This window comes from Phyllostomus discolor, chromosome 12 (assembly GCF_004126475.2).
Source record: "Phyllostomus discolor isolate MPI-MPIP mPhyDis1 chromosome 12, mPhyDis1.pri.v3, whole genome shotgun sequence".
NCBI lineage: Eukaryota > Metazoa > Chordata > Mammalia > Chiroptera > Phyllostomidae > Phyllostomus > Phyllostomus discolor.
In genome coordinates, this window is record NC_040914.2 from 15,406,508 (window position 1) to 15,417,601 (window position 11,094).

The following is an 11,094-nucleotide window of genomic DNA, read 5'->3' on the forward strand; positions in this document are numbered from 1 at the left end:
GCTCCGTTGGTTGGCGCGTCCCCCAGTAGATGGAAAGGTCGCGGGTTCAATTCCCTGCCTGGGCACATATGCACATATCCCGCTTACGGTTCCATCCCCAACCCCTGTGGGCCTCCTATGCAAAGGCAACCAATTCAAGTTTCTCTCCTCTCTCTCTCTCTCTCTCTTTCTCTCACCCTCCCTACCCCCCTCTCTGTCTCCAAAAAACCAATAAACATCCTCAAGTGGGGCTTACAGAAAAGCTCAGAGTCAAGGAGAGAACTTTGTTCATTTTTATTCCCCTGCCTTGAGGTCTCCCACATGCCTGGCCCAAGCTGGGTGAAGCTGGCGATTCAGAGGTGAGTCCTCAGTCTGGATGGGGAGGGAGGTACAGACATCAGGCTAAAACAAGGGGAGGTACAGCGACTTCCAGGAGCTCAGGGGCCCTGCAAATAAGACCTCCTCACCCCTGAGGTGCCCATTCCTGATGTTTTTACAAAATTGTTAGATGGTTAACCTGTTTCTTGAAGGTGTGCACCCTCTTTGGGGTTTTCATAGGGTTAGTGGTGAAGTGTTCTCAGTTAGAAAGGTTGGCAGCGTTCTTCCTACCTGTGTAATCTCGGGCTCAAACCTCACCTTCTGCTGGGCTTCAGTTTTCTCCTCTGTAAAATGGGGTTGGAAATCGTTCCTTCCTCATTGTGAAGAGTCAGTGGGTTTACCCATGAAAAGAGTTTGGGACAGCACCTGGCACAGGACAAGCGCTCAGTGGGAGCTGGCTATCATTATTTCATCTCCACCCTCTACTCCTTCCTCATCTTGCCACCACCTCCCAATTCATCACTGTAGGCCCTATAGAGTGAACCTCCCAATCAGGCTACTTTCCCAGCATCATGTCCTCTGGTCCAATCAACAAGCAGCAAAGGAACATGCAAATTACCTGAATTCCAGGGCCAGGGTGCAGGGGTTCAAAACCTGGCCTCGTGGGACCTTGGATAAGCAACCTCCCCACTCTGTGCCTCATTCTCCTCATCTGTACAATGAGGATAATAGTAGTGCCTCCACTTAAAAAGTCACTTTAGGATTAAATGAATGAATGCATATAAACCACTCAGAATGGTTTCTGGTATACAAAAAGCTAACTAAATGGTGATAGTTTACATTATAACTAATATGTAACAGCTGTCTCACTGGATTCTGGCTTCCACTCCGCCTCCCTGCAATCCATTTTCCATGCAGCAACCTTCAAAAAAAGGAAGTGTAACAAGATATTTATGGGTTATGATGTCTGGCAGATCACTTTAAAATTATTTGGGGGCAGGGTGAGAATAAAATGACACTGGTCATGACTGGATAATTGTTGACCTTGGCCAATTCTGTTACTAATGCAGAGAACAGTTCTTTATTCTCTCAAATTCTCTGAATCTTTGAAAGAAAGTATAACATTGGAAAAGGAAAAAATGAGATACACAACTGACCTGTGAGCAACAGGGATTTGAATTGTGGAGTCCATTTACATGTGGATTTTTAAAAAATTGACCCGCTCAGTTCAAACTCACATTGTTCAAGACCATGGGGGAAGTTTGAACACTGTGGGCTGTGATAACATAGAAACAACTCTGAATTTTGGAAGGCATGGTAACTATACTAAGGCAGAAGATAGCATAGGAAGAACTCTGAGACTGTGCTGCTGTTACTGGCAGGTGTCTAGCATCCTGGTTGCCAGGAAACGCCTCTTAGCACTTAGGTAGAATGAATAGCAAACCAAGGAAGGGAAGAGGAGGGAGACATGACTCACCCACTAACTCAGCAGTCCTGAGCCTGTTCCGATAATATTGCCAGGCGTTCCAACATCACAAGAAACACTATGTTAGTTTTTGAAACTAACTATCAAAGTCATTGAAATTCTATGTAGCATTTCCACTCTCTGGGAAAAAAAGCCTTGAAACTAAGCTTTCATCATAAGGCCTGAAAGGCCGGAGAGGGTCCCTAGTACCCAAAGAAGCCCATGAAACAACTTTGGCTAATTGCCTACCTCTGGACACTATTTGTTTTAGGATGGAGTCCCTAATGCTTACAGAAAGAGCCCATAAATAACTTTGGGTAACTGCACCAACTTTAATTAACTGCCTCCTGTCACGTATCTGTTTTACAACAAGATGAACAAATGGAGTCTGGAACAAGATAAGGATTCGGGTTACCAGACCCCCACACGCACCTAAGTTTGGGTAGTCACATCCCCACCTGCCCACCCCTCCAGGAACGCTGGCACCACCTTTACCTGTCAATAAATATGTAACTTCTTCACCCCATTCCACCAACTATGTAAGTCCTCAGAACAAAGGACTGGGGGTGCTTGCCACCCTGGCCCTTTGGCTGACATTACTTTCGCCTGCCCTTACCCTGCTTTGCCTTGGATCTATGCCTCCCCCGCCCCCAGCTGGACAAGGTCCGCTCTCTTCCATGAGAATATATCACCAATAAACCCTGCTTGCACACTAACAAATTTCCTGATCTGTAATTCTTTACAGCATCGGCAAGAAGAACCAGGTTTCTCCCATCAACAATATTGTGGTTATGTTTAAAAGAGAGAGTTCTTATTTAAATTGTTTTAATTCATTGATTTTAGAGAGAGAGAGAGAAATATGGATTTGTTTTCCACTTATGTATGCTTTCATTAGTTGTTTCTTGTATGTGCCGTAACCACAGGATTGAGCCTGCAACCTTGGCAGGTCCATACAATGCTCTTAACCAACTGAGCTACCTGTCCAGGGTGAAGGTTCTTATTTTTTTAGAGACACAGACTGAAGCATTTCTGGGTGACATACCTGGAATTTGCTTTAAAATACCGGTACTTCAGTGAGCTCAAGGAGGGTCACTGAGGGGACGATGAAATAAAATTGGCTCTGTGGAACCTGGGTAATGGGTATATGGGGGTTAGTTACACTCCTCCCTTCCTCCTTTTGTGTATGTTGGAGAATTTTCCATGACCTAGAAATATGGTTAAAGAATAAAGTGGATAAAAATCTAAACTAGTTCATGTCACTTCGTGTGTTTAAAACCCTCGCTTGGCTTCCTGTTCAGCTTAGGCCTGTTGCCAGCTCCTTGACTTCCTATTCTTCATTTTCCCCATCATCTACCTTCTCATTAGAGAGGGCTTCTGGCTGTTAATTCTTTCAAGCATTCGCTTGACATAATTTTTTTTTTGAACACCACATATGTAGCTAAGCCCTGTTCTGGATGCAGGGGACAGAGAAATGAACGAGATAAACAAGTTGTCCATATTGTCCATCTTAACAGAGCACACATTGTAGAAGACAGGTATACAATGCTAAGGGCATACAAAGGGAATGAGACAGCAGAGTGATGGAGGGAAGGGGCTCCCTGAGATAGGGTGGGCAGGGGAGAACTTCTGCAGTGGTAATATTTGAACTGAGATCTGACTGGGGAATCAGCAAGCAAAGTGATGGGGGAAGGGCCTTGGGGACCGAGGGCACAGTTGGTGCAAAGGCCCTGAGGTAGGACTGACCACAGCACGTACAAGAACTGGAAGGTCAGTGAGTCTGAAGCAAGGCAGGACAGGGTAAAAGAGATCCTCGGAACACAGACCGCTCCTTCCCACCTTGAGGTCTGTTCACTTGTTGTTCCTGAGACAACCTGGACCCTGTCATGGTCTATTTTAATGCACAATAAGAACAAGAATATTGGTAACACTTATTGGCACTGTGTGCACTGTTGTAAACACTTTCCATTTATTACCGAATTTAATACTAATAACGCTTGATTGCATATATGAGGAAACTGAGGCCTAGAAAAATTAGGTCTTGCCCAAGGTCACACAGCTTGAAAGTTAGAGCCAAGATTCCAAGCGAATTACCCAGGTAATCTGTCTCTAGAGCCCAAATAATCCCTGGGGTAACTCCCACAGCTCCCACAGCTCGCCAGACGTTGTGGGTTATCAGGCTGAAGAACCACTCATGCGGGGTATTTTTATGGGCACTTCATGGTCATTCCTGTGCTCGGCGGAAAGGTGCAGTATTACGGCTCGGGGAAGGATGCGAAGCATGCCATCCCAGGAGTGGCATCAGGAGTTTCAGCCCCTCTGGGAACACCTATCAGCCAGGGTACCTCGAGAACCCCTCCCTCATCCCCGCTCCCCTGGGTCATGCCATTGGGGTGAGAGGGGCAAAGAATCTGGAATAACCCAGTGACGAAGGGTGCCAGGGAGCTATATAAAGAATGTGCTTTTAAGCCCTGGCTGGCGTAGCTCAGTGGATTGAGCGTGGGCTGGGAACCAAAGTGTCCCAGGTTCAATTCCCAGCCAGGGTACATTCCTGGGTTGCAGGCCATAACCCCCAGCAACCACACATTGATGTTTCTCTCTCTCTCTCTCTCTCCCTCCCTCTCTCTCTCTCTCTCTCTCTCTCCCTCCCTAAAAATAAATAAATAAAATCTTTAAAAAAAAAAAAAAAGAATGTGCTTTTTATTGGGCATCAGCTCCGCCCCGAGCCCGCCCCGCCCCGCCCTCTCTCCAGGAATTAGAAACGCAGTGGAGGGTGGATGGGGCAACCGGCTCTTGAAATGCCTCCGGAGACGGAACCCAGGCTCCCAGCGGAATGCTTGAAGGAAGTAGGACACAGAAAAGGGAAGGTGCCAGTTCTCAATGAGGTGTACACGCAGCTCTCCGTGTTAACTCCTGAACGTTCTTGACTCCAGTCAGCCACCGTAGGTCCTGCAAACCCCAGTACACTTTCCTATGGCCTACGGTCCCTCCGCCCGCGGCTCTGCGCTCGCTCACCAACTTGCCAGCCTTTCACACCCACTCCTTCCATCCATTCTGTCTCGGCAGCCACTGCCTCCTCGGACCGCGATTGCGCATGCGTACTGACGCCCCCACTGGCACAACGTGGGAGGAGGGAGTGGAAATGAGACTGGGCCCAGCCGCTCGCGAGCACTCCCCGCCCTCCCCTGTGGTCGCTGGGTACGCGGCTTGCGACTACTCCGTGTGGAAGGGCAGCGCGGCTGCGACAGAGGCCACTGCGGGAGGAGCCCAGAGCCCCGCCCCCAGGGAGGGGCGGTCCGCAGGTGAGAGTGCTGGCTGCCCGGTCCAGACACCTCGGTCTCCTGGACAGGGATTAGGGGCAGAATGCTAGGATCTCCCGGAGTGGGATCGTTTAGGATGCTGATGCATAGGTTCCGGAGGGACTGCATTGATGTCTGAGCCTTGGGAGGGTGCACTGGTGCCCGAATGCCATGATCCCTTGGGGTGCATTGAGGCCCAGATGCTTGAGATCTGGAGTGAGAGGTCTATTAAGACTCTGGATCACAACACACGCCACGTTCTTTCTGTATCTTCCTCCAGGTCTTTCCTCTACCCTCCACGGCCCCAAATCCATGCCGGGGATGCAATTCCTCAGCAAGGAAGAAATTTAGCGGTCCAGGCGTCAATGGACTGAGACTAAACCGAGGTAAAGCTTTCTCTTCGACGTAAAATTCCGCTCACTGAGCTCTGGGGCCCCTCCCCTGGGAAAGTCGCAGAAGACCCGCCTACTGAGTTCTTTCGCCCTTTCTCTGGGTCTGAGCTTCAGAGCAGGCGACTTGGGGTCCTACTAGTGTAGCTCCGGTCATTCCGGCCGTAAGTACCCCTCCCTGGGAGGTTCTGGTGAGGAGGTTCCGCCTACTGTGGGCATAGGCTCCGCCCTCTCCACGCCCAGGATCGTTGCTGAGTGTGAGTAGTAGAGGCCTAGGTAGTACTCGATTCGGAGGTTCCAACCCTGGGTCTAAGTGGCAAAGGGAATGCATCTGCGTGGGATTTGCATAGGCCCGCCCACGGTGCTCTTAGGCTCCGCCTTCCTGCAACTCCCACCTCCAATTTAGGGTCCCAGACTTAAACAGACCCCTAAACAGACTAACCCCTGATTTTAGGCCCTGCAGCCCTATCCTCATTAGCCTGATAATCACCAGCGACGCTCCTCCCTGCCCCCGCCCCCCAGGCCCTCCTTTAGGTCTCTGGGCCAGCAAGATGCTGGAACGAGAAACCGAGCCCGCCACTGCAGCCACCGATCCTAGTCCTGCCGGCAAGGGACTAGTGACCAAAGAAGGTGAGAACAGCCACGGCTGTGTGGGTGGGGGACATTCTCCAGGAACTGAGCTAAGAGAATCACATTTTGAGGATGTCTCAGGGTGAAAATTTGAGGGCCCAGGGTGATGACAATTTGGGATCCCCAAAATGTGACGTTCTGGGGATCCTCCTGGTTGGCTTAGGGGGACCCTCGTGATCATTTCTAGGGCCCAGGGAATTACAGGAGGGACAAGGAACATAACATGCAGAATTTCAGGGTGATCACTTGGGAAGATACAGAAGCAGACACCTAAGTAGCTTTGGGGATACAGGTAGGTAATGCTTCGGCATCCCTTAGGATGATAGATGACAGGGGTCGAGAGCAGGAACATGACAGTTGAGGAATCTCAGTATGACACTTGAGTGCCCAGATACACTCGAATATCAAAGTGGGCTGGGGTGGGGGAGCCCTAGCCTTAGACTTAGGGGGTTGTCTGCTGCCAGGAGCCCATCAGCCCTACTGTCCCCTAGCTCCCCACCAGGGTTCGTCCAAGAAGCCCCACCAGTCGGCTACAGGGCCTGCTGCATCCTCGGGGGCGCCGACTCGACCCCGCAGGCGGCCCCCGCCCCAGCGCCCGCACCGCTGCCCCGACTGTGACAAGGCCTTCTCCTATCCGTCCAAGCTGGCCACGCACCGGTTGGCACACGGAGGCGCCCGCCCTCACCCGTGCCCCGACTGTCCCAAGGCCTTCTCCTACCCCTCCAAGCTGGCAGCCCACCGCCTCACGCACAGCGGCGCCCGCCCACACCCGTGCCCTCACTGCCCAAAGGCCTTTGGCCACCGCTCCAAGCTGGCAGCCCACCTCTGGACCCATGCGCCCGCCCGCCCCTACCCGTGCCCTGACTGCTCCAAGTCCTTCTGCTACCCCTCCAAACTAGCTGCCCACCGACACACACACCATGCCACGGACGCCCGCCCCTACCCTTGCCCACACTGTCCCAAGGCTTTTTCATTCCCCTCCAAACTGGCTGCCCATCGCCTATGTCACGACCCCCCCACCGCACCAGGTGGCCAGGCCACCGCCCGGCACCACTGCTCCAGCTGTGGCCAGGCCTTTGGTCAGAGACGCCTCCTGCTCCTTCACCAACGCAGCCACCACCCGGCGGAGAGTCAGGGGGAGCGGGAGTGAGCACGCCCCTGGGCTCACTGGCCCCCTCTGCCGGTGGCCCGAGGAAATAAAGAGGTGGTTCTAAACCGGGCGGCACGGACTTGCCTCTTCTAGTTGACTGCGAGGTTGGCGCCTCACACTGCGCTGACTTAAAGGGCGAAGAAACTCTTTGCTCACCCGTTTGGGGGAAGGGAAGGTGTCACCCACTGGGAGCTAATCCGCCCCAGCATGGCCCTGGAGCTGTGGTGTGAACAAATTGGTTCTGGTTGTTCCCAACTATTGATTTGGCAAAGGTAAGAAGTCTGCTCGCACCGTGAGTTGGTGAGGAGTGCGGGGAAACAGGCTCTGTCCTTAAGTTAACTGGTGCCTCTGTGTTGGCCATTTGACTGTATCTGTAAAATACTGAAACACACACATGCTCGTGTCAACTATCCCACTTCTAGGAATTTATCGTATAAATGCAAGTGCGTGAGCAAGGCACGAGGGCAAGGACGTTCACTGCAGCACGGTGGCTATGCCTAAAGGGGGGGAGCAACCTGAGTGTTCGTCACCAGACCAGCTAGTAAATGACAGCACCACCGCAGAGTGGAAGGTGTAGCTGTAGGAAAAAAAGTCAGCACTACAGGTACCAGCATGGAAAGATTCCTAACATAAATGATAAAAACCAAGAACAAGGGTTATATTACTGAGAGTATAAAAACATAAGTAAAGCCCAAGTTTTGGAGCCAGCCCTGATCCACTAGGTACTGCCCAGGGGCCCTGGACAACCTTTGTCTCGTCTCTGGACTCAGAAGCCGTATCTGTGAAACGGAAGTGTTACCTGTAACAAGGCCCATGTCGGGGTGCAAGCATCACCATCTCAGGCAAAGTCAGTGTCCTCCTTGGGGCCAGGTTCTCCCACTCTAAAATCAGATGATCAAGCTAACATTGGACTGCTCTTCGTTCTACACATGAGCACCTAATGCGTCCTAGGACCTGCACAGGGTGTTGGGAACACAGCAGGAAACATGGCAGACCTGGTCTAGTGAAGGAAGTGGGCAATAACCAAGTAGTGGTGGGGGCAGGGGGGAGGGAAGAGGCCAAGTCCATTTTGAATAACAAGTAGGTGACCCTTGGTCCTGACGTGTGACAACCCCACCCCCTGTAGACCAGGGTTGGCAAATTTTCTGGAAAGGGCCAGATAGTACGTATTCTTGGGTTTTGCAGGCTATACAGTGTCTGCCACAACCACAGCGTAAAAGTAGCCACACATGATACATTAGTGAATTCGTGGCTGGGTTCCAATAAAACTTTATTTACAAAAATAGCAGGTGGGCTGGATTTTCCCCATGGGCTACAGCTTGCCAACCCCCATTGTAGATGAGTGGAGAAAGGACAGACTAATCTGTGAGCTGAGATGGGAAAAAATGAAGTGGGACCCTGTGGTGGGCAGAATGGTCCCCCTAAATTGTCCTCATCCTAATCCCCAGAATCTGTGTGTTAGCTTACACATGGCAGAATGGACTTCACAGATGTGATTATGGATTTTGAGGTGGGAAGATTATCCTGATTACTCCAGTGGGCCCAGTGTAACCACAGAATCCCTCAGATGGGAAAGGGAAAAAATGGGTAAGATGTATCATGGAAGTGGAGACTGGAGTGATGTGGGGCCACGAGCCAAGGAATTACGGGATTCGGCAGCTTCTAGAGGCTAAAACTGTCAAGAAAACGATTCTCCCTTAGAGCCTCTAGAAGGAACCCCGGCCTGCCGCCACCTTGACTTTAGCCCACGGACTGACTTTGGACTGCCGACCTCCAGAACTGTAAGGAAATAAATGTGTATTGTTTAAAGCCACAAAGCTTCTGGCAATTTATTACAGCAGCAACAGAAAACTAACACAGATCCCTACCTCACACCACACACAAAAGTTAGTTCCTGGAGAGTTCAAATCTACATGTGAAGCACAAAACTAAGATGGATACATCTAAATTTACATCTGTTTAGATGGGAATAGAGGAGAGTATCTTAGTAACCTCAGAGGTAGAGAAAGTACATTTAAGACACAAAAAGAGCAAATTATAAAGGAAAAAACTGAGAAGTTTGACCATAAACAAATCCATTAGAAATATGACACAGCGTGTATTGTATATGGTTATATGGCGGTTAGGGAAGGCTTTCTTGAGCAAGTAGTGTATGAGCTGAGACCTGAACTGTGCAGAGGATGGACCACGACATGGTTTGTGGAGTCCCCAGGCAAAGGGGTGGAACGGAGGAGTAAAGAAATGAGCAGGTTGCAGGACTGCAGGCCACTCTGCAAGGCCTGGAGGGAGGGCTGGGGGTGGGTAGGGATTCAGGCTCCTCCCCCAAACCAGACAGCTTGATTCACGTCCATGTGCACCTCCAGAGCTGTCCAGAAAGAGCTCCTCCAAGACAATCACACGGCCATGCAAGTTTCAAGGGCACAGACTCACTTGATCCGGTCTAAACACACCATGTACAGGTGGGGAAAGAGGCCACAGGATGGGACTGGCCTGCAACCAATGGGGAAGTGCTGTCGGTGGATCCCAAGTCTCTTAACACCCCGAGGCCCTGCTGTTCCTCACAGAGGTCCTGCCTGAGGGCCTTTGCCCTTGCTTCTCCCGGGCCTGGGCTTCCCAAGTCTCTGCAGAGGGGGAAGTCCTGTGACTCTAGGGAAACACCTCCGCCTTGCCCTATGGCTCCCATCACTGGGTAACAATGCCCTGCTCTGTCAACTCTGGCGTTTATCACTGCCCAGTGTCATAGTGCATACTCACCATCTCCCCCCCGCCCACCCCCCACAGATCGTCAGCCCCGGGACAGTGAGGCCTTGTGTGTTTTTCTCACACGGAAGCCCCAGGGTCTCTCTCACGGTAGGTGTGGTAGGCAGAACAAGGGCCTCCCAGAGATATCCACACCCTAATCCCTGGAACCTGAGAATATGGTATGTAGCCAAAGACAGTTCAAATAGCAGAAGGAATTAAGGTTAATTGGTTGACCTTAAAATGGATATTACCCCAGATTATCCACGCGGGCTCCATATAATCACAAATCTTCAAATGGGACGAGAAAGACAGGAATCAGGGTCAGCGTGATGAGGTGTGAGACAGGCTCCCCTGGCCTCTGCTGCCTTTGACCGTGGAGGGGAAGGGGGTGTGGGTGTTGCCGAAAGCAGACCCTCCCCCAGGGCCTCCGGAAGGAAGGAAGGCCAGCCTACCCCATAGTTTTTGAGCCCAGCGAAACTTCAGACCTAGGAAATTACAAACTTCTGTTGTTTTAAGACATTAAGTTTGTGGTAATTTGTCATAGCAACAGTAGGAAATAATTGAGTGATCAGCGCGTGTGTGAATGAATGAGAAATGAATGAGTAGATGCAGAATTTACCACCACCTTCTTCTCACAGACAAAGAAGCAGAGGTCAAGAGAGGGCTTGGAATGTCCAAGAAAAGATGACCCAAAGGGCAGATCTCAAACCCAGAGGCCCCAGCCCTGTGGGCCTTCCGGCCCCCCGGCCCCCCAGCCCCCCGTCCCCTAGGGCAAGTCCAAGGTTCTCTGCCAGGTGCTGACAGCCCTGTCCTTTTGCTTCCCATGGTGATGGAAATGTTCCGTCACTGCTGTCCAGTGCAGTTGCCGCTGAGCATTGAAATGGCACCAGTGTGACTGAGGAAGTGAATTTTCCCTCTCATTTCATGGTAGTTTAAATAGCATCCCCCCTCCATTGGACAGTACAGCTGCAAGGACTGTGCCCACTTTCTGGTCAGATCTGCTCCTAAAGCCTCTTCACCAAAGGTGGCAATGCTCCTTCAGCTGTGTCCAGACATCAGGCTAGCTGCCGCGTCCAGACCTTTGGCCATGCCATGGCTCCTGCCTAGAACGCCAGCCCACCCTCT

The 11,094-nt window shown here is 51.2% G+C and overlaps 1 protein-coding gene and 1 long non-coding RNA gene across 3 annotated transcripts; one reads left to right on the forward strand and one right to left on the reverse strand.

The window, feature by feature from the left end:
* Positions 1–223: 223 nt before the first annotated feature.
* On the reverse strand, positions 224–4,844 carry LOC118497708. Its single transcript, XR_004900226.1, has 3 exons — positions 4,775–4,844; positions 616–641; positions 224–351 (listed from the first exon to the last, which is right to left on the reverse strand). It is a non-coding gene; the product is annotated as an uncharacterized LOC118497708 (long non-coding RNA).
* On the forward strand, positions 4,529–9,040 carry ZNF575 (zinc finger protein 575). Of its 2 annotated transcripts, none has more exons than XM_028529673.2 (4): positions 4,529–5,061; positions 5,339–5,444; positions 5,970–6,077; positions 6,569–9,040. In XM_028529673.2, the coding sequence occupies exons 3-4, from the start codon at positions 5,999–6,001 to the stop codon at positions 7,225–7,227; spliced, it is 738 nt and encodes a 245-aa protein (XP_028385474.1). In that variant the 5' UTR covers positions 4,529–5,061; positions 5,339–5,444; positions 5,970–5,998; the 3' UTR covers positions 7,228–9,040. The 2 variants fall into 2 exon arrangements, with proteins under 2 accessions (XP_028385474.1, XP_035868917.1); XM_036013024.1 differs by lacking the exon at positions 4,529–5,061 and adding an exon at positions 5,075–5,242.
* Positions 9,041–11,094: the final 2,054 nt, after the last annotated feature.

Coding starts and splice junctions, on each gene's coding strand:
- ZNF575 (XM_028529673.2), top strand. CDS start 5,999: ATGCTGGAACGAGAAACCGAGCCCGCCACTGCAGCCACCGATCCTAGT. Junction 6,078..6,568: donor GGGACTAGTGACCAAAGAAG/GTGAGAACAGCC, acceptor ACTGTCCCCTAG/CTCCCCACCAGGGTTCGTCC.